This window comes from Lygodium microphyllum, chromosome 23 (assembly GCF_053477565.2).
Source record: "Lygodium microphyllum isolate KBCC chromosome 23, Lygodium_microphyllum_v1.1.10, whole genome shotgun sequence".
In the NCBI taxonomy this organism is placed as follows: domain Eukaryota; kingdom Viridiplantae; phylum Streptophyta; class Polypodiopsida; order Schizaeales; family Lygodiaceae; genus Lygodium; species Lygodium microphyllum.
The window spans coordinates 72,576,940-72,600,645 of record NC_141157.1 but is presented as its reverse complement, the minus strand read 5'-3'; the positions used below and the strand labels follow the sequence as shown (position 1 = coordinate 72,600,645).

Genomic DNA, 23,706 nt, shown 5'->3' with positions numbered 1-23,706 from the left:
TCCCATTGGATAAGTAAGTCGTATAGCTTTCTTGTAAGCCTCAGATATTGCAACATACTCATTCTTAGTAGGGGATAAAGCCATACATGGCTGCAATTGAGAGATCTAAAAGACTACATCACATATGAAAGTGAAGATAAAATATGTGAGCAACCTCTTAGAGTCTACACTCCTTGCAAAATCAACATCTACATATACTCCATGAAAAGATGCATCCTTCAAGCATATGCACATAGATCTAGTGTCGTTCAAGTATCTAATGATACTCTTTACTACCGCCCATAACTTCTTGCTAGGGTTTGCCATATATCTGCAAACAAGTCCCATTGCATAGGCAATGTTTGAATATGTAGCAACCATGGTGTACATCAAGCGACTTATTGTGGATGCATAAGGAACCTTGGCTATTTCAGCCTTTTATTCATCTAACTTGGAGGTTGTTCTCCTGGATAAGTTTCAAATATAAAGGTAATGGAACACTAATAGCCTTGCCCTTCTCTATATTAAAATGCTCCAATACCTTTCCAAAGTATCCCGACTTTCAAGCAATCTCTTTGTATAGACAACTAACTAAAACTAGCATTAAACTCATTTAAATGGTTGGACATGGATTTCTCCTCCTCCATACAAAAGTATATAAGTTTCTTTAGCCCATGAACTTGTGATGCAATACTTTGCTCCATATAATGGTATATGAGTCTCTTTAGTTAATAAGCATGTGTGATGTAGCACTTTGCTTCTCATCATCAAGGTTGCATAACTTCTTTCAAAATCCAAATGCACCACCATCTGTACCTTTACACTAAAGTAAATAGATTTGAGAGGGTCAATATAATGGTAGAACATGCAAGCTCATCCATCTCATCCCATAACTTTTTGTCCATTGTCCTCAAGCCTTTTCTCTCTATATTTGATAGGCTAACCTGGTTCTTTTGCACTGAAACACTATGGATTTGTCCTTTCCAATATGAGATCTTTATGCAATCCAACTTCTCAAAATTAAATAATGCATTTCTAAAAGTAGAAGATGAATGTATAACCACTACAATATGTGCAAAAAAAAAAACAACAACAATAATAAAATACTAATTGCACAACCAAGAAGATCAATACATTGCAAATTGAGTGTTCAACTACAATGTCCAAGAATGGAAAAAGTTGTACCAAAACATCCCTAGCACTCTTCAATGCATGCTAATCTTTTTGCAAAATTTTCCTGCAATTTCCAACTATTTATGTAAAGCAAAATAGCCTCCAAAAACACATGTATCTTCTATTTACAATGCAAAAGTGGTTGAAACTAATTTAATCTTAATTTTAAGGTTAATAGAGAGGTTTTTTAATCAAACTAATAGCATTGAAGCCTTCTAACATAACAAACATGAAGAATGTTGATCTAAATAGAATGATATTTAGAAATGCATCAAGATAAAATTGGCCCTATTTTGTGTTGCTTCTATTCATGTAGTTATCTAGATATTCTTTGTTAAAAGGGATTCATACAAGTATTTTTGTTAAAAGGGATTCATGCCAATATTTTTTTGTACATATAGGTATTGTACAAGGTTTAGGTGAAGCACATAATTCTCGATCAACTATTTTGATGTGGTGAGTGATTTCTTTGTGCTGGATGATATGGATATGTTGGAAGTTGATGATTCAAAAATCCTCTGCTTTATTGGTCCTATGTGTCCATTTGGATCTCCATGCCAATTGGCAATAATCCATGAAACTCTTGTATCATATCATCCATATAACTTACAATGTGATGAGTCATAGAATATATCAAGTGTCAATCCAATGTGCCTATTAAGATTTGCATGCCATGTGGCTGCTATCCTTGTAAAAACTACTCTATAATACCCACATTTCATACAATGTATTGAGTCAAATCATACTCATATTCATTATAATAAAAATTATTTTGAAAATTTTCTCTGAGTATTCTTGTGTTATTCTTTCCATTATATTTCATGTAAGTGGTATGATTAAAGTGATGCCTTGAAATTGAATCTATACTTTGTGTCGATATACATATCCACATGCATTTCGATATCAATGTTTGTGTCTGTTTACAAAAGTGTAAACATCTCTTAATGCCATGTTGATTTGTATGGCATATTGGCGATTACTAGATAGACTTAAAATGCTTATTATTTAGGAATTAATACGTACTTCTTTACATCTAATGCCTAATTTATAATGCTTGAGAGAAGAACAAGCATTCTCTCGATAGAAGTACGTAATAGAAAAGATGAAGAAGGGAATTGGATCATTGATACGTATCATTGCTTGTCTTGGGTACATATGCGTCCAAGTATGAAAGCATCTGCAATTGCCGATGTATCAAAGCACTGGATGGGTAAAATTTTAGCTCTCAAACAAAGGAATGTTAATTCTCAACTTGTAACAAAGGCGTTTATACAACATGTATTCATGCAAAAATAAATATATATTGCGCCCACTGTACCCTTTCAACGAAACATTGTAAACAGTAAGTATTTGTAACTCATTGAGAATGGGAAATATCATGATATCTATGTAACTACTTGTCTCTAATTTATAGAAGTATACCCTTTGGATTGCTATGAGTGGAAAAATGTCAAGAGTTTCACATATTCTTTTAAGTGTTACCACCTCGAAATTGGTAGATTTCTCTTTGAGGGGCATATAGCTAAGTAGCTCGCAAAGAACCTTGTTTTTTTCTATGACTCCAAGTACATATTGCCCAAGGGGGGTCGAGAATATGGAACCCTTAATTCTATGCACATATCAAATCTCAATAGCATAGAATGGCCATTGTGTAGTAACAACATTTTGCACTTGTGTAGCACAAAAATTTTAGCAGACATATTGAACTCTATGAAGCCAAGCACCAGAATGGACATCTAAGTTGGTTCATACCAATTGCAATTTTTGCACATATGTTCAAGGAATGTCAGGGTTTGAGATGTACCAAAAGCATGTACATCATAGAAAGTGCATCGGATGATTATGTAATAAGGATTCTAGGCAAAACTTGGACATAAAAAATGACTCATAGTCTGGACACAGTGGAGTGTCGAGTCACAACAAGGGACGTGGCTTTCAGGTAAAAATTTTCTCTCTTAGTTGTCTATTATCTTACTTTGGGATGGATCGGCTAACTTTGTTTTCCAATTACATGTACTTTGTCACACAACAGACTTTATGCCTAGTGTTTAAGTATCGTAGATGGAGGATGCTCAATGGTAAATGGTTGTGCCTTGTTCAAGACACACGTGAAAGTGCAATTGTGGATGCTACTACCATTTGTGAGAGCTGCAAGTCCCAAGTGTTGCAAATAGAGGATGATTGGCCCTTGAGTATAATGTGCCAGGAAATTACAATGTTAATGCAGAATCCACATGTTAGCTTCTATTTTAAACTAGATGGAAGGAAACTTTGAAGCTGAGCTGAGGATACTATTACCAATGGAAAGTGTGTGGCTCCACATATTTTACAAATTATAGAGTCTCCCTAAAAATCCCAACACCACAAGTTGTAATATCCAACACTTGTAAATTTTTGGATTTTTTTGGCCAATAGAATATTGTTGCTCAAGTCTAGTAATTTGTATCAGGGAGGGCAAACTCTCATGAAGCCTTCTCCATGCTCTTTTGCTCTCTTGTCCCAAAAACATAAGAGTATATCTCTGTCTTCAATGTAGCCAAGTATTCCCATTTCTTTTACACTAAGCATCTGAAAAGTATACAAGCATACCCATGTGTACAAACACCAAGTTCCACATCTTACTAGAGACATGCACATGTCCCTCTACAATCATAATTGTGCCAACCATCCCATGAGTCTAAGCACCTTGGTGGCATAGCGGATAGCATCGTGTGTGGAAAGGCATGGGTTGTTAAATATGTAATATTTCAACCAAATGTCTTGTGAACTCATCCAATGGAATCTATAAATCTAACATCATTAATGAGTTCCGAACTATGTGCCATATACATATGAGGTTGTCTCCATGAATTCGTAATGTGGAAACTCATCCAATGGAGTCTGTAAATCTAACATCATTAAGGAGTTCTAGACTATGTGCCATATACATATGAGGTTGCCTCCATGAATTCGTAACGTGGAAACTTAGGTACATATGAATGTGCCTCCTATACACATCAACATGCCATTGTGAACGTTACGATAGCATGGTTTGTTGTTAAACCAATCAACCTAGCTAAGATCTCCAAACTCTTGAAATCTGGTATTGAGCTTGGTGGACCAATCAACTAATCCACAGCACTCACTCCCTTCTTATTATTCTGGCATGTGAAACCATTTGATCCTAGTCACATTGACAATCCATTGTGAAGATAGTTAGGTTATGTGTACTCCGAAATGCTAGTAGGTATGTTTCATATTTTGTTAACTTTTCATCTTGAGATGATCTAAGTAACCCCACCTCATCTAGTGTAAGCTATTGAAACATCTCATTACTTATGCCATAGATAGCAAACTACTATTCTCTATGCAAGCATTGAAGTCTCCTACTACTAGTAAGGCATCCCTAATACTCATGAATCTCATGATGTCCTTATAAAGTGATGCATACAAGGGTACTTCTGGAGTTGTGAATCTAGAGTATACAAAGGGAAAGTAACATACTACAATATAAATACCCTTAGGTCTATCTTTGCGAATGTAATATACTATCTTTAAAGTATCCTACATCAAGTTTCAAAGCTCCATTGCAGTTCCAAACATTTATATGCAGTGTCATAGCCTACATACCATCATGCAAACCGACACTCCATAATGATCACTCACCCATCACGATATGCAACATACTTTCACTCTTTTCTCACCTCAATACACATAACATGTGCTCTCTCTTGTGCGCCAATTGGGTGGAAGTAAGATACTCGTCCAATAATATTTTTTCTCCTTTGAGTGCTTTCTTGTGCATCAAGAAATCTTTCTTCTTATCTGTCTACAAATTTTGAGACTAGAATCTTCGATCGACTATCCCTATCTCTATCAATGCCATGCATCCATGATGGGCACCTTTATTGCCTCCATTTTGCTACTTAATGACTTTGCATTCTCATGTGGGGTGCCTTGCAAGATTTTTACTATGCGTACATCTATGTTATTTTGCATTTTGGTGCTTATCATGTCCAAGTCTTATGTTGCTTGCATTTATATTCGCCTTATCATAGTTGCATTTGTTTCTTCATGCATTGTTTTACAATTCATTGCACACCTTTTCACAAAATTCTCTCCAATTCTTGTTTCATGATTCGCAAATGGCTTACAATTTCTGCAATTTTTAGGGTTTCCCAACCCCCTCAAACCAATTTTTATTACATCCACCATTCCATTCACTATTACATTTGCTACACTCAATACTACATTTACCACTTCAACAATGTATACCAATTTTTATGTCAATGTTAATATTTAAATTTTCCATCAAGATTATATTGTGTTAGCATTTTCCAAGTACAGAGAGCATTCCAAGCCTTAAGAATTGACAATCATAGTTTACTGTCAATAAGCACTTCTAGTAATTTCAAGTGCATGGAACACTCCAAGCATAATTGTATTTGCATTCAATGTTAACACACTAAGTTTCAAGGCTACATTCACTACAAGGTGTGTTCAATTGGTTCAATGTCTAAAATGCCTCACGTTCTGAGCAACCAAGCTCCAAAGCATGACCAAGGGCATTGCATCATTGCACATTCCACTGCACAACGGCAATCACTATGTAATCCCACCAAAATTGCTATAAAGAGCCCAACCTAACCAAAATCATTGCATTCCCTTATTCACTATTGTCAAAACCATAGTATGCAAGAGCAACAAGAGTCATTGGTGTATTTACTCACTCATTCCAACACAACCAAGATCACTACAGACACAACCTACATAGCAATGACCTACACAAACATAACTTTAGAGCACTCCTAGCATAGATATGACTTGCATAGCCACGACCTCACTTAGTCCTACATCACACCAATCCTACAACACATGTGACCTCAATCCTTTGCTTCTTGCATTACATCAATACATGGGGAGAGAGAGAGAGAGAGAGAGAGAGAGAGAGAGCAAAAAAAGCTAGAACTTGAATGACGCACACACACTAGGAAAATTACCATATTTTACATGCTTGGAGTGTATAACCCACTTTGGACCATCTTGAGGATTGGGCCAAAAACTACTATCAAACAAGCTTCACTTTTGAGTGAGAATACTATCACTATGAGTAGTTTTTCAATCACCATAACTTACCATGAGTGATAATTTCATCACAAATACATGTTTTGGGAATAAATTTGTGATTTTTCATCGAGTTGTGGGCTAAGTGCTACAAGGCTCAAGGATCATTTGGGCTATACCGAATGGTGTGCCTTTTTCTAATTGATACTCATTAGCAAAGCCCTCTTACCACCACCACAACTATAGTCATTAGACCACCATGATTTTCCATCTCATTGCAACGACAACTCTAGATCTCAAGCCCCATGATGGGCACAAGAGCTTGACTATTTGTGTCTAGTACCATCCCCCCCAAGCATTGTTAAGAGGCCATTGTAGTTGGTCCATCACTTCAGCCATGTCTTGAATACATAAACAACATGACCATGAACACTCACTGATTAACACCATTAATGACTCAAATCACAATGTCGACCACATCACCACCATCAGCAAGACGGTCATGATTTTGTGTCCCCACAATGAGTGCCACATCAACTTAAGAGCCAAACCAAAAGGCAATAGTCACACACATCACCACCATGAGCAAGACGGTCATGATTTTGTGTCCCCACAATGAGTGCCACATCAACTTAAGAGCCAAACCAAAAGGCAATAGTCACAAACACCCAAATCCATCACAACTGATCATAATCCCTTCACCACGACTACTTTTTGGGTACCACCATGACTGTCCGCATGTCAAAAGCAAACTTCTTTTTGTGAAAGACCTAGATTATTGCATCACCTTGAGTTCCAGAAAGAGAATCTGCACCAACCAAAAAGCATAGACAAGCGTCAATATAAGTGTGCCCAATCACTGTGATTAGAGGCAAGAAGACCATCATGATTTTCTTTTTCTTCACTGTAATTGCCTTTTGAAAGAACACCTGCTTGTGGCAAATAGCAAAGACAAACTTTCACGAACTCCTCTCCACATACCAAGCCATGCTTTGTTGCACAAACCACTTGAGCTATTAGCATCTAAAGCATAGGAAATTAATGACTGCAGCAGAGGAAGGAGGCTGTATCCACTCCACAGCCCAAAGCCACCAGAGCTTCCATCTGTAGCACAAGGTCCTCATAGCTTTTATGATCTCTTCAAAGCTGACAAGAACTTGCTTTTCGACTTGAGTTATTGATAACAAAAGAGACAGTATAGATTGATTGTCTGTGTGTAGCTTAAGGTGATCTAGTTGAGACACTCTCTTTGTTGTGAGTAAACTGCATCTACTGTGTGAGATTCCTTGCTTCCATCAGAAGTGTGTGTAAATTAACATGGTTAGACAATCCTCTGACCACTTTTGGCATATTTTGCCCGTCTCTAGAAATTCACTACTAATTGCACATGCACATTGACCCTACAAGTGTCGCATGCCATGCTTTTGGCCTTAAGAGTGATTTTGTTTTTAATATCTAGGCTTTAAACAACAATCACTCTATGCACATCATGTTTCATGAATCACCCAAACAGTTGCATATGCTATTATGTCCTGCTTGAGTTGAACTCTTTTCCATTGCATAAATAAAACACTTCCTTGCACCCTTTCCAGATTCTAGACCCTGCATCCATATCATAGGCATCACATTGATGTTTTATTTTCACCTGCATCCAAAGCAACCTGCACACATTGCTTTTGCATTGGTTGGATAACCACAATTGACATGTGGACTACACACTTGTTTGGACTTATCTGCATGTTTCCAATACTATGCACACTGTGCACTAGCCTTGCTGACCTCTGGTCCACCCAGCTTGATTGCATACCTCAAGTTCTAGTTCCTAGATACCCCATTGGACCTCAATTAGCATCACCATGACCAACTGGAAAGGTGGTCTGCACCAACATGACTGATCCAGAAGGCAATGCGTATAGCCTTGGCTGATCCATCAACCACCTCCACTGAGTTGTACCACCATCTCCACTGTATCAGACTACTCAGTGTATGCCTGCATAAGACACAACCTCAAGTGCTTGATCAAAAACACCACAAGTGCTGGACAATTGATGGTGCTAGACACTTGGACACCCTACTCACATTCTTTTCTCCTATTTCCCCCCTTAGTGTTTGTTTTGAGTGCCCTCTACTCCTGAACCTTCTGCACTATCCCCAAACATCCCTTCATGGGCGTATCTCCAATGTGGAACCCCCACCAACTGCCAAAACCCCTCATCTGATCACCACGACTGATCCAACTGACCAGCACAATCCGTATTTTCGATGTGTTTCTGCAGTAACTGACCCATTCTCCCAAGTGTAGACCAGTCCATTGTTTGGTTAAGACCTACCCTGCATTGACAGACACAAAAATCACACACCTCTGGCAACCAACAAGTCCATATGAGTCACAATGTCCATCCCAGTCCAGTGATCAAAGTTTGTTAAGAATTGCACCATATAATAAAGTCACAGATGTCCTTGCAAGCAATGGAAATGTGATCACAAGGGGCAAGCACTCATAACCATGTAAATGGGATTGCAAAGGAGGTCAAATGTCATTAGTATCCACCTTGTTCTCATGCTCATGTTACAAAGAACCTAATTAAGAGAATTTATGCAGGGAGCATACATTAACAGCTTATCTACTCATGCACAGCAGTACAACAGAATTCAAATTCCACCATTTCACCATACAAGAATGCCTTGAAAGAAAGCATAAACCAAGTACAACAAGGTAAACTGCAGAGACCCCCTCCAGGGCCTTCTCCCATTGTGCAGTCTGTAGTTTGATATCAATGAAAATTACACCCCTGTTGATCTAATTTCAGTTCATGCAACTCATTGTAGCACACAAGATTGTACTTGCAGTAGCCTCTCCCTCTCACACACACACATCCTGAATCTTATATCTGGTACCTTACTGACAGTAAAGTGTAGGTCAAGCCTTCAAGAGAGATCCTACGCATATGAGAAGTTGCATCAAAGCCATTGTCCTGTAAACCCATATACTTAACCAATTCATACATAAAGTAGACACAAATTTTGTTATAGAAGTTGCATGCAAAGTCTTTGACCTGTTTCAACTAACTAGTATATCCAACACCCATAAAGCATATGTGAAGTCTGAAAGTCATTCAGGACAAGACCACCTGTCCAACCAATCCAGAAACCCAGTATCATAGGGGTTGTCACATTATATACGGCTATTTAGTCCTAGGTATTGTCCATTTTACAGGGGCCTTCTAAAACCTCTCTGTGAATTCTTTTGAAATAATTATGGACTCAATAATCTGTAACTAAACTCTCAAACTCTTTGAGAACAATGTAAAATTTGTGCCAACTTATATTTGATACCTATGAACCACGTACCAAAGACACGAACTTTAAAGGCCAACTACTGCTTGCAATAGCTGAGCAGCTGTGCCTCATATATTTTTACACAAGCTCAAAAGATTTCACCCTGAGCTCAAAAGATTTCACCCTGAGCTCAAAAGAAGACTCTAAACAGAAAAACTGGGCCGCAGGAAACTCTTAAGCTGATCAGGGGAGACAGGAAAAATTGCTAATGGGATATTTTACAGCCATCAGAATCTGTGCATATCTGATGAATATCCTGGCTCCTTGTAACTGTTACACCCATGTTCTGGGAAGCCTAACTGTGTGATCTAAACAAATCTTTGTATTCCTTTTCATCTGCAACTGTCTCATACAAATTTGGAAACCTATAACTCAGTGGCTTTAGAAACAGGCTTTTCGATATTGATTAAGCCCTTGTGCTTTCTCCAATTGAACTGGTTGTGAAGCACCTTAAATAGAGGCTAACACTGCATCGTAACACAGCCACCAGAATCTCTTCACTGTAAGAGCCATCCAGGGTGGCAAAATAGGCCTTCCAAGTTCCACCGACGAAGGCCACCTGCAATAGTCAAAATAACAAATATTTTAGGATGTGACTACCTACCCGGTGGTCTCAAAGAAAGCTTTGCATCATGCACTTCAAGTACCTTTCTCCACTGAAGATCTTGTAAATGCACAGTGCGCATGAAGACCACGTAAGTCCACCACCCTGCTGTTTTACAAATGGAGACAAAAGCTCCCCTGCAAAATATAAGCATCATTAGAAAAATGCAGCCAGATTTAGGCTGATTACACACCAAATGGCAGATGCCCACTTTGCAAGTATTAACCAATCAAAGTACTTCTTCGGGGTTGGGCATCTGCAGCCCTTTACACACCAGAGAGGACATGACTTCTTGTTCACCAGCTAAACAGTTGGACTCCCCACACACTTTTGGACAAGGAGTCTCCCCCACCAAGTTTGTTAAGTGACAGACAAGGGTGCACTTTTTGCATTTGCAACCGATCAAAAAAATTATGAACATATTATTTTCTACTTTTTGCAAAAATGTGTCCTTTTGGTGTGTAACGGCTTTGTGCCCATGTCCGCATCAAATTTCAAAATTTGCATGCCCACACTTTGGGCAGGGGTTTGGCATCTATCATTTGGTGTGTAACCACCCTTACTATTTTGCATAAACAGGACCAATAATAGACCTACCTATGCTAGCTGTCTTGACTCCTAAAGAGGATACCAGTGTCTGCCCAGTTGAAAGAGCATCAGTACTTGACTCATAGCTGTTTTGTGATGAAAGGGTATGACCACACACAGGTTCCACTATCTGCTGAACTCTTGGTGCAGCTATATTCTCAAACCAGACACCAGAAGGGAACCGCCTTGGTTGCACAAGCCAAATAGCCACTTGTGCATAAGGAAAACAATGTAGAAAAGCTATGAAGATCTGCAAGAAAAATCGCAATAGCGACAGGGATGTGTATAACATGGTGAAAAATATGTAGAAAACTGATGTAGTTGGAAGTAGTAACAGCAGCGGTGTGAACATCAACGAACCAACTACATGTTGTTCCACACTGTAGTCATATGTGTCGATTCTTCCTCTAAGAGTGTTTCGCTTCCGTCCCCTGAAAGTATGCATAGTCAGTCGATCATATCTATGAGGTCTAAGGATAGTTTTACATAAATAAACTTATTGAGATGCACACCTAAAAAGCCGCCACAAGGCCGCCAATGCCTGAAGTTGATTTGAATATAGAAATGCAACTAATTGGTGTAAGGCTGAAATGTGAATTGTGGCCAGGAAAAGTATGTCTGCAATCATGGCAGCTGGAACAGTGATCCCCAGTAGCATTCCTATGATTGCAAGCATGTTGAGGGTAGGTCCCAATACTGGCTTTAAAAGGTACAGTAGAGTTGACCATACTTGGATCACGTTTAAAGAGACCAGCCCAAGTGTTCCTGCAAGTTCCGTATTTAACTTAAAACCTGCAGGAACACCCATGAGCCATATGCAACCAGTTCGAAGGATGTCATCTGTTAGACTGCGAACCATGCTTCGGATGCATTGCATAATAAAAAACTGATTCCAGAGGAAGATGGCACCAGCAAACAATCCAAACACCATATCAAATACAACTGCTGACCAGGTAGAATGCCTGACCAACGCAGTTCTGTGAGCAGCAGCAATATTTGCCTGATCTCTCCTGTACCAATAGCACAGCAACTGGCTAACTATCAGAAAAAAAGTTAAACAACTTTAACATGCACAGAATATGGAGGCAGCACATTCAACAAACCGCAAAATCAAAAAAGACTGTCTTACCCACAGCCTCTCCACAAAAGTATGACAGGCCATCCCGTGAGCTCATAACATCTGATGCGTATGTTGCGATGTGTGTGCTTCAAAAGCTTTTTGGATACTGCACTAACATGCATGAATGGCCATGTACTCAAGAGATAGGATCCAACTTGGACCAATATATAAAAAACTGTTGCCAGTAGAGCTACAGTTGCAGCAATAAGATGGCGCAATGTAGGAACTAGACTGTGAACACGAAAACAATATGTAAGATATGAGCCCACTGGAACTATGCCATTTTGTGCATAGTGTGGCTGGACAAAAGAAAAATCAGTAACAGAAATTGCAGAATTAAAAAGTGTGTTGCTTGCAAGCAAACAACCAGTCCAGAAGAAAACATAAAAGTACATAATATCCCCAAATAAAACAGAAGATGTCTTACATGGAGGCAAGAGAAAGCCGCTTACAAGGAGTTTCTAAAGAAGCCAAAAGATGTTTGATCGCCTGTTCCGCAGCAACAGCACAATTAAGCTGCAGGATCACCAAATCCTAAGAACAAGAGGAATGAAACATGTTAGCTGCAATACAAGGTCTTACCTGAAAACCTGTATAAACTACTTAACTGACCAGAACAATCATGAAGACAGACAAAATTCTGCCACCAAGAAGCATGTCATACATAGAGGTGAAACATGACTACGCTGCAATTGAAATGCATGGCATGGGATAGAAACATACAATATCGGGAGCATCCCGGTTCTTTGCAAGCTCTTTCACCCACTCAGGCTTGCTTTCAAAACAATCCTGTCCAGTAGATGTATGAAGAGGCTGACCAGCATGAGATGTGAAACTCCATGGTCTCACAGAGAAGTGATGACTAGAAAGCTTAGGTTGTTCATACAGTATGAGCTGTGAGCATAACATCATCAAATAATCCCATCAATCCATCAGAAAATGCTTACAGAAAGAAAAGCAACAGTCTTCAAGAGTATCAAACATCTAGAACACCATATAAATTTATCTTACATGAAAGTACGGAATGCAGAAGCTGCCTTGGACCCTCAGTCTGTGGATCTGGGGAACCCAGTCTACTGTGGTTTTAGTTGACATGGAGGGTTGAATAGACAATTCGATCCAAATGTCTGAGACAGATGATGTAGTGTCCAATATTTCAAAGTTCTTTTCTTTCTCAATCCGGAACCCATTACGTGGTCCGTGGCGGGTGGAGAATGAACTGGAAAATTGATCTGCTCGATTCCTCCTTGACCTCTCACCCTTAAAGGCATACTCCTCTACCACTTTGCTGCACCCTGGCTCTCCACAAAAGCTGCTTGCTGCAGGCCTTTTATAGTCACAATCTGGGGATCTAAAGTCAGCCAGGCAACTTCGTAGATAGTCTGTATCATTCACTATAAATTGGTCTGAACAAGAAACAGAAGGTGTAACGCATTGACCGATAACAGAGAAGGTTGATCTTCCTTGCAGTTCACTTGGCAGCCTGTTAGTTGCACACCTCAACATTGCCTGCAAAATAGTTTCAATCTTAGACATCTGGTTCAGAAAACGCTGTCGACATCTGAGTATAACTGCCAAAAGAGAAACTTTGAAAAACATAAAACTTAGAATTCTAGACAAACCGAAAAACTCTCCTCCTTGTCCCCCTTGTGCAGTGAAGCTACAGCACCATCACAGCTATTCGACATCAGTATTATATATTCTAGCAATCATTCAACCCTTGAATACAGACTGCACAGTTTCTAATGCAACCAGAACTGGAGGATTGAATACTCTGTGCCCCTGTTGCAGTGAAGCCACAAAGACCAATAATAATGCTGGTGCCATGCATATCATTTGCAGGATCAGGCAACTTCAGATGACTGCATGAACACTTCTAGCACAAATATTCAAATGAAACTTTGTATGTACTGGTTTGAACCTAAGCTTCAAATAGGCTCTGATTCTAGGAAAAAAAGCAGAGACTGCTGCTCAATAAGCTTTCTTATTCAAAACTGCACCAAGTAATGCCTTCATCAATTCAATGTCTTGAAAGTAGCCTTCCTTGAAACCATTGAAATGGCCAAATTGATCCAATGATTAAGTAGCTATCACAGTTTCTCCAGCTTGTCCAATTGGTGATCTTGAAAAAAGCAAAGCTACCAAGCTTCACAGCAAAGAAAGGTGCTGACCATGCAGCTTCACAAACAATTCTTGCATCAGTACCTATGCACTTGGTGGGCTGGAACGAGACAGAAGCTAGACCACCTAACTGGCCCAATAAAAAAGTGCCGTAGGGGGGGACAAGCATGTATCTTCTTGAAAGAGATTTCATTAAAAAAACAGTTTACAGAGTAATAACTTCCGGTCCAAACTGTAACTGCAATGCTTGCAAAGTTCTTCAATGGGTCCCTGATTTTGGGAGAAAAAGCCAATCACCAATGATGCAGGCATCTGCAAAGAGGTTCACAGACTCAACAAAGAGCCGACTGCATAATTCACATTCACCAGCTGATCCTGATCCTCTGATTTTGAACGAAGAAACCCATCACCAACAATGTAGGCATCTGCAAAGAGGACTTGCAGACTCAACAAAGAGCCAACTGCATAATTCACAATGGCCAGCTGATCCACCAAATGGAAAGAATGGTCTTTCGCAATTTGCAGTCCTAATTTCCAATTTCTAGCAGCAATCAGGGCCATCAACAGCTGCCTAATTCATATTCACCAGCTGATCCACAATATGAAGAGAATGTTCTTTTACGATTCGCACTCCTAGTTTCCAGTTTTAAGCAGGAAAACAAAGATATCCCACGTTTCATGCCCTTACAGAAAAAGTCAGCATGCAGACACTATCATCACAACATCCCTTTGAGAGTGGCTATAGGCACCAAGAGAGAAACCATACCTGTGTGAATGTATCAGAAGGGTTCACAGCATTACAGAAAGCGGTCGCAACAACAAGATCCACAGACTGCGCATCACTGGAGGCCCACCCGAGGAGGGTCATATAGCGCGAGGGCCTGTAACTCAAATGACACGGCCACCATAGCCTACATTGAAGCCCTGCCCTGCCTCCCATGGATGATCAGCAGCGATGGTGCTTCCTGCAGCATGTCCCCCATCTTCTTTACATCCTCAGGGGAGGGGTAGTTGTTACAAAGTTACACTTTCTCCCATGGCGAGCTTGAGGGGGCAAAGGGGAAGGGGGGGAACTGACAGGTAGATGCCGACAAGAATGCAGCTTCTGGCGACAAGAAAAGACTGCTGGCGGCAGCGCAGACGGCATTTAGGGTTTTTCTATGAAAGGGCAGGTGAGGCCGCCATGGCCGGAAGGCTTTGATTTTTGTGTTCTTCTTGAATTGGGGAAATTGGAAAATTGGGACTAACAGCAGACAACACAGAGAAGAAGAAGAAGGAAGGAGGGGGGGAGGGGGGGAAGGGGGGAATTGGAATGCAGAGAAAGAATGAATATGGAAGCTTTGATCTGATCAGACGATGAAAGCAATGCTTTTTCACCTAAGATCAATAATTCCTGCAACCCTTTCATTGATTGATCTGTCTCCTCTCATCACGTACACACGCACTAGATCTATCATCTCCTCCCTCTCCAAGAAGAAAACCCCCACCCAGAATCATGGCCAAAACAAAAATATAAGGACAAAATGAACAATAGTATTGCTACTTAAATTTATAATAAGACAATGTTGCTATTTAGGTTTATAATGAGTGTCAAAAAGCCCTATTTGTCATAAAAGAATTGAACAAAAGAGGCATTCATGCCTCCTTCATTGTTAAAGCTTCATCTTCTATATCTAAGGAGTTCCTCCATTGATTCTATGATCTATAATTAACGTTGCTATTTAAATCATTAAAGAATTGAACCAAAAAAGGCATTCATGTGTTTTTTTTTGCCTATACGAAAGCTTCATCTTTTGGACCTAAGGATTTCCTCCATAATCCATATATTCTATGATGTTATAAAGACATCATCTCTAATCAATGTTGTTATGTTAGTCTCTAATCGATGCCCAAAAGGTTTAGAATCGCACCACGCCCAAGTGTATCAACTTGCAAGTATGTTATGACTTCAGGTTTGCATGGCCACACACAAGTCGAAGTTGCAAAGAGAGAATGCAGGAAGGAAGAGAGGGAACACAAAAAGGAAGAGAGAGAGAGAACACATAACTAAGGAGAGAGGTCTAATGGACCGATCTCCAATTGGCTCCTCCTTTGAACTCCAGCAAGTTCATGGAGCACCCTCATTTTTGAAGGGTACTCCATCAACTCTCTAACCATTGGCACCCATGTTGCAATAATTAAAGTGTGATGACCATGCATGCTTTAACTTCTACTCCATGCACTTGTGTTTGTGCATGTAGAATTTACATGCATGCGATCTAGCTCTTATTTCTCATGAAAGAATTGCACAAAAAAGGCACTCATGTATCCTTTTTTGGCTGCTATGAAAACCTAATCTTTTAGATCAAAGTAATTCCTCCATTGTTTCTAATGCTATAAAGACATCATCTCTAATCAATGTTGCTATTTTAGTCTATAATAGATGTTCTAAAGCTTTCTTTGTTTCATCAACGAAATCAAAAAGAGTGCACTCATACCTCCTTTTTGGCCACTATGAAAGCACAAAAGCTTCATCTTCTAGATCTAAGGAAATTCCTCTAATGATTCTATGATGCACTATAAAGACATTATCTCTATCGAATATAATTGATTGCTTAAGAGGAGATTTAAAGCATTCATGCCTCCTTTTCGGCCACTTTGAATTACCATCGCTCACTCCACATGTAATTAATTATGTGTTTCATTCCAACTTATTCAATGCAACTTCTTCTATGTGAGCATGGCATCACTTCACTAAAATTAGGGGGAAGTCATTGCATTTGCCCAATGGCTATGTACTTCATTCCAACTTCTTCAATGCAGCTAGATTTTTATCAACCCGTTTTCTTGAATATGGGTGTTGCAAAACTCAAAGCTGTCTAGTTTCCTTTAAAGGATGGTGGGCAATACCATGTAGAAGCCAAGTCTTTACATTTTGTCTTAGAATGGCTCTAGAATCTAGCTAGGGACAATTGAAAAAAGATACCAACAAGTGTCATTTTCAATATTTTTATTCATTTTCTCCGTGACACATGGCTTGTCCAAAATTCAAAAGAGAGTCAATATCTTCTCTTTTCCATATCCAAAATGAAACATAATGTCTAAGGATGGATACATTCCCATTCAAATGTCGTGAATGTTCCATTACTTATAGTTTGTTTGATCAATCATCCTTTGCAAGTCAAGGAGCAAGCGTGTGCAAGATGTGGATTTTGTAAAAAGTCCATTAGCATTGTGCTAAACATGCAACACTTTGATTTCTGAAAAGGTCTATATGCATTGTGGTAAGCAAAAGATCTCAATAGTTATTAACATGCCAAAGGCATGTAAGTTTTCATTCATAAATGGCTTCTCCTTGATTTGTGGGGATGTTTAACTAAGCTAAATTTATAAGGAATAATATGGCAATCTTGTTGCACTAATGATAAGCAATTATAGTTTGAGATTTTTCATTATTAGTAAATCGACTTGTGATACGAGTCATGCATAATGGTGCATGGGTTTTTACTTTGAGGAGATTGGAATCAAGTGACCAAGGAAGACCACTTGCCCATAAGAAAATAAACAATGTAGCTTTCTACAAGGAACGCTTTGTTGCGAGTACATAACTTCATTAACAACAATAATTTTTTTTCTATTTGGATCCCTATTAAGATTTCTTGCTACCCCTTTATAACTTCAAGCATCCCCTTTTTAGTACATGCTATTGTGATGTGGTTATTCTCTGAGTATTTTGTTGCATATAATAATTTACCAAACATTGCACTATCCTTTAGTTCTCCCTTCAAGCCAATGGGAGGCACACTATATATGTCAATGCACATTGCATGATGGCACGAAAGGGAAAAATGAAACGTGCAAATACCCTCCTACCTTTTGTAATGCATGTTTCTTTATGACTAATAGTTTGATAAAAGTACAAAAGCCAAGTTGTATAATTCAAGTTTAGATATTGTTATATGGGATTTTTGACTCAAGGACTGGGATGTATTCTTATCCTTCTCTAAGAGCATCGTAAAATGTTTCTCTGAAGCTATTTGCATGTCATTGCTCTAGTTCCAAAGCTTGAAACTCTCTTCACCTAAGGGTCATGTGTACCCCATAAAAGTTGTTTTCATCATAATGATATTAACTAGCATTCCACGCATGCTTTGCGTACACAGAACACTAGGTCGCTTCTCGTGAGACAGTTTCACTTCCCCGAAGGGACGATAGTACGGCAACTTTGCTCAACAATCCATTTCTCCTATTTCTCTCTTCTCTTTTCCCTCTCTGTCTCTGTCTCTCTCTCTCTCTCAATTCCCTACATCTAATTTCTCTCTCTCTCTCTCTCTCTATGCCTTCTATTTTAGTTTTTTTTTCTCTCTTGGTTCTCTATCTCTCTTTTTCTCTCTCTCCCCTCTCTCCTCTCTTTTCCTTCTCTCCCTCTCCTCTTTTTTCTTCTTTTTCTTCTTCTCTCTCTCTCTCTCTCTCTCTTTCTCTCTCTCTCTTAAATGTTATATTTTCTCTCTTTGTTTATATTCTCTCTTTTTCTTCTTCTTCTCTCTCTCTCTCTCCTTTTTCTCTCTTTCTCTCCTCTCATTTTCTTCTCTCTTTCCTCTATTTTTCCTTCTCTTTCTCTTTTTAAATTTTATATTTCCTCTCTCTATAATTCTCTCTCTATGCTCCATGTTCCTTCTCTCTCTCTCTCTCTCTCTCTCTCTCTCTCTCTCTCTCTCTCCCCTTAGTCTCTCTTAAAGTATATGAATTTTATATTTTTCCTATGTATAATTCTCTCTCTTTATGTTTATATTCTCTCTCTTCTTCTCATCTCTCTCTCCTTTTCTTCTCCTCCCCTTTCTCCTATTTTTTCTTCTCTCCCTCTCTCTTTTAAATTTTATATTTTCTCTCTCTCCTCTTCCCCCTCTCTTCCTTCCCCCCTCTCTTAAAAAATATTTAAATTTAAAAATGAGTTTTTACTTTCCTCTTTCTTCTCTCTCTCTCTCTCCCCCTCTCTCCTCTCTTCCTTCTCTCTCCCTTTCCTTTTTTTATTCTCTCTCTCTTCATTTTCTTTTTAAAATTTTGTATTTTCTCTTTCTTTTAAAATTGATCTTTCCTCTCTATAATTCTCTCTCTATGTGTTCAAATTCTCTCTCTTCTTTTTCTTATTTTCTCTCCTTTTTTTCTCTCTATCTCTCTCCTCTCTTTTCCTTTTTTATTTTCCTCTTTCTCTCTTTAAATTTATATTTTCTCTCTTTATAATTCTCTTTCTCTCTGTTCCCCCTCTCTCTCCTCTTCTTTCTTTTTTGTTCTCTCTCTCTCTCTCTCTCTCTCTCTCTCTCTCTCTCTCCTTACTTTTCTTTTCCTCTCTTTCTCTTTCAAGTTTTTTCTCTCTTCTCTCTATATATTTGTTATTCTCTCTCTGTTTTTCTCTTTACTCTCTTCCCCTTTCTCTCCCCTTAATTTCGCTCTATCTCTCTCTCTAAGTCAAAAACTATATCGAAAAATGTTTAATTTAAAAAAGACTATTCTCTTTCCTCTTTTTCCCTCTCTCTCCATCTTTTTCTCTCTCATTCTTCTTGTTTTATCCTTCTCTCTCTCTCTCTCTCTCTCTCTCTCTCTCTCTCTCTCTAAGTGTGTGAAAAACTATCTAAAAGCTTTAAATAAAAAAAGCTTTTAAAAAGTTTAAATAAAAAAATTTAATCTAACTGAGAGAGAGAGAGAGAGAGAGAGAAACTTTTGATTTAAAAAGAAGTTTCTTCTTCTATTTCTCTCAAAGTGTGTTAAAAACTGTCTAAAATTTTTTAATTAATTTTTAAAATATATTTAATTAAAATATTTTTTTAAATTAAAAATGTAATCTATTTGAGAGAGAGAGAGAAACAAAGCGAGAAAAAGAGAGGGAGGGAGGGAGGGAATAGGGAGAGAGAGAAATAAAAAGAGGGAGGAAGAGGGAGAGAGAATGATATTTAAAGAGAGGGGAAGAGAGAGAAGTTATGAAAAAAGAGAAATAGAGAGAGGGAGAGAGAAAAATAGAGTAAAAGGAAAAATAGGGAGAAAGAGAGAGAGAATATATATATATATAGAGGGAGGGAGTGAAGAAGAAAAATAAAGATAGGGAGGGGAGAGAGAGAAATAGAGGGAGGGAGAAGGAGAGAGAAAAATAGAGAGAGGGAAAGAGAAAAGTATATATAGATAGGGGAAGAGAGAGAAGTAAGGAAGATGGTGATAGGAAAGGAAAAAGGAGAAGAGGAGGGAGCGAGAAAGAGAAATAGAGGGAGGGAGAGAGAAAATAATAAAAAATGAAAAATATAGAGGAGGGATAGAGAGAGACTATATAAATAAATAAATAAATAAAGAGTCCCTTCCATTCCTCCTTAAGCTTAATAAACAACATGTTAGAAGCAGGGTCAAAACCCTCCCATTTCTTATACTCACGTGTTAATTTATCCATTGATTTCCAATAATTATCTCTTCCCACATTTGTTGAGGGAGGCCAATATTCCACCTTCTTCTGCTTTAAAATTTCAAAGGGGTGAGAGGAGTGTAGGCATGCCATGAGACATCTTTTCTTAATGTACATATTTCAATACTATATATCATTTTGCCTTTTTTATAGAAATCTTAGATAATATTGTTGAATAAAATTGTTTTTTCAATGTTGTAATGAGGTCAACACTTAAAGCCCATTAATGGCATTTATAGCATTGAATACCCACATTTGAGAGTGGTGCCACATGGCACCTCTATCCCATGCAACCAATCAGTAATGGGATTAGCAATAGTGAGTTGCTGAGCATGGCAACTTGAGGGAACCAGCATGTTGAAGGTTGGAAGGAATGGGGAGAAGGTGGAGGTGGACTACCTAGTAGCAATAATAAATGAAGGGGTTAACATGAAAGACATTGAGATGGAGGTTCAATTTTTTCTAAAGCCTTCTCTGGGAAGAGAAAGGCACAAGTCTAAGATTAGAAGAAGGTGCTTTGAGCATCGATTGCCTTTTAAATATTCACAAACTCAAGCAATATGCTAACTTTGACTTGGCAGGAGTATTCTTCTTCTTCATGGGTGCATCCCCTCAAAAGACGAGTTTGAAAAGTGGTTCCTGTCAACATATTTGGCCCATGACACCTTACAACAATTCTACTTCATTGGTCTAGGCTTCTACTTTGCATTGGTGGGCTTGAGGAAAGAGAGAGATTGGATCATTGGCTCTGTAGTGGACTATAGAGGTAACTTTGTTTGTGTGCTACCTTAGTCTCCCAGGTTTTCTCCTACTGATACTATGGCACATGAGTGCCTCGTCTGGATCTCTTTCTCTAAATTGCTAGATTGGATGGATAGGGAGATTGAGCATTGGTTAAATCTATGGGCAAGGTTTGTACTCCCTACTACTTCTCATGGCATTTTACGACCTAAAAAAGAGTGTGCACATTATGGGACAAGAGGTGCAAACTCCCTAACTTCTTGGTGGCATTTGACCCACATGGCTTGGAAATCACTATTGAGGTGCAATTTACTTTTTTCCAACTTCATGTTACCATTATTGTGAAGTGGGACATTTCGCCAAGGATTGCCCATAGTAGGAAAAAAAGCCAGAGCCAAAGGTTGAAACACAAGAGCCACCAACGAAGGAAGAAAAGAGTATGGCTAGAAGCTCTCACAAGGAAGCTCTAGATAAGAAGAAAGCTAGCATAAAGGATCCTCATGCACAGAGGTCATCCCCCAATAACCAATGTGTGATGAAGAACAGAGAAAGGAAACAAAGGACAAATATGGCCATCATCCAAATCAACTTAGGGTGGATGGAAGGGTAAGGAAAATATTCCTCTAGCTCAAAAGAAGGTGGCTTGTGGACAACAACGTAAAAAGAAGATATATCTCAAGAAGAAACCAAGGTTACCTCTGGTGGACCTTAATCTATATTCCATTTTTTATGGTGACAAGGAGATGGATGATGGACATGACTTGTAGTATGAGTAGCACACACAAGCTTTCTATGATATCTTGGGATAAAAAGGAGGCATACTCTCATGCAAAAGTGGCTACTTGTAAAAGGATCATTCAAAGTAGGAAACCAAATGTTTTTGCAATACAAGAAGTGGATTAGAAATGTGAGGATGCATCACGCTATGTTTGTTTAATGTTGCATATCAATGGGGCATGGCTGACACATTGATGCTAATCAAGGAAGGTCTAATGCCTAAATTAAAATGGAGAGATGACGAGAGTTGTGCTCTTATGAGAGGGGTGACCCTAGGACAAGAGGATATGATTTTTGTTTATGCCCCCACTTCCTCGGGAGGTAGAATTGAGAAATGGAAGGAGATTGAAAGATGTTCAATAGGACTAGCTTTAAGTATGGGAGATTGCAATATGATGAGATTTGAAAGTGGTTGATCTCATGTCTCTAGTACAATGTCTTTGGAAGAGAGATTAGAATAGGACACTTTGTGTACTACCCATGGGCTAATAGATTTGAAAATTCTAGCAAAGTCTACCCAAATAGCCTTTACATAGCATAATCATCAAGGGATTCAGCTTGGCTCTCACTACCTTTGTTGCACATGAGCAATCATGGCCTATCGCCATTTAAATTGAATACATCATTCCTTAAGGAGAATGATTATTTAAGGGTGGCTAGGGAGGCCTAGGGAAAATAGTGTTTGTTGCATTGTAGAGGGCGACTGCCAAGACCCATGGACCACTTATTGTTCAAGCATTTCAAGCGAGCACTAATGGCTACCTCTCACATAGCGACGTGCTATCCCTCTCTACAAGTGTAGTGAGCTTACCTTAATGCCCGACGGAGTTACTTCCTCTCTCAAGCACTCCGATAGTTCCATGATTTGTGATGCACACTCAAGTATCCTCAAGCCTCTTCCTTTAAGCTCCATCATCCATAGCCATGCACGAGACGAGAGAAGAGAAGAGAAGAAGAAGAAAGGAGATGGAGGAGGGCTTCACCTCCAAAATCCCTCACCCTCACTCACTCACACTCCCTCCCTCAAGCACTCACAAGCAAGCAAGAGACGTGAAGAAGAGAAGAATAAGAGTCCACTTTGTCATACACCACAGAATGAGCTCTCATTCACTTTTTGAACCTTATATACAAAACCCTCTATCCCTTGGGTGGTCATCCCCTTTTTACATGGCCGGCCATAGCCTAGGCCCTTATTTCCATCGTTCTCCTATCTTCCTAGCTTCTTTCCTACCACCCATCTACCTTTACAATTTGCATGGGTGAGAGCTCGTCGCTCTTTTACAGAGGTTTTGGCTGCGCCTTTATATTTAAAGGTGCGCCTTCTTGCTTTGCGACTTCCATGGTTGCGTCTTGTACTCTTGGTGGTTGTTCCCATGCTTTTAGATTTCTTCTGGGTCCACTCTCATGTAGGGTGCCTTTTCCTTTTTTCCGCCCTGCACTTTTCTTGTTGATGCCTCATTTTCTGCTTCCTTCTCTTTGTAGTAAACATTACCCCCTTCTAGTTGAGTGCCAATCCCATGGCACTATTGGGTGGTGAGTCGAACGATGTTGTTGGGGTAGCCAGGTGGCATTTTGAGTTTGTATACGAGCCTTGTAGGAAGGTGTGTTGGAGGGATTTATGGTTCTGGGAGGCCCTTAAGTTGGCCATGAGCCCTAGTGTTGAAGGGATTTATGGACTTGAAAAGCCCTTATACAAGCCTTGATGTAAGGTGTATTGGAGGGATTTATGCCTTTGAAATTGAAGATAAAGTTGGACGAATCCTTGTGTGGAGTGAGGCAGATGTGCGGATCCATCTT

General features: G+C 39.1%; 1 protein-coding gene across 1 annotated transcript; it reads right to left on the bottom strand.

The window, feature by feature from the left end:
• Nucleotides 1-6,100: 6,100 nt before the first annotated feature.
• LOC148016327 (N-acetylglucosaminyl transferase component family protein / Gpi1 family protein) lies at nucleotides 6,101-15,486 on the bottom strand. The gene is made up of 9 exons (XM_087663665.1): nucleotides 14,734-15,486; nucleotides 12,858-13,355; nucleotides 12,570-12,740; nucleotides 12,274-12,380; nucleotides 11,856-12,077; nucleotides 11,239-11,736; nucleotides 10,736-11,157; nucleotides 10,182-10,275; nucleotides 6,101-10,093 (listed from the first exon to the last, which is right to left on the bottom strand). Exons 1-9 carry the CDS (start codon nucleotides 14,905-14,907, stop codon nucleotides 9,985-9,987), a joined length of 2,295 nt encoding a protein of 764 aa, XP_087519791.1. The 5' UTR covers nucleotides 14,908-15,486; the 3' UTR covers nucleotides 6,101-9,984.
• Nucleotides 15,487-23,706: the final 8,220 nt, after the last annotated feature.

What these genes read in the sequence shown, in the direction of transcription:
- LOC148016327 (XM_087663665.1), bottom strand. Translation starts at nt 14,907, where the DNA reads ATGGGAGGCAGGGCAGGGCTTCAATGTAGGCTATGGTGGCCGTGTCAT. An exon ending in TCTGCATTCCGTACTTTCAT is followed by an intron (nt 12,741 to 12,857) that starts GTAAGATAAATT and finishes TTATGCTCACAG; the next exon opens with CTCATACTGTATGAACAACC. An exon ending in CGGCTTTCTCTTGCCTCCAT is followed by an intron (nt 12,078 to 12,273) that starts GTAAGACATCTT and finishes TCGTGTTCACAG; the next exon opens with TCTAGTTCCTACATTGCGCC.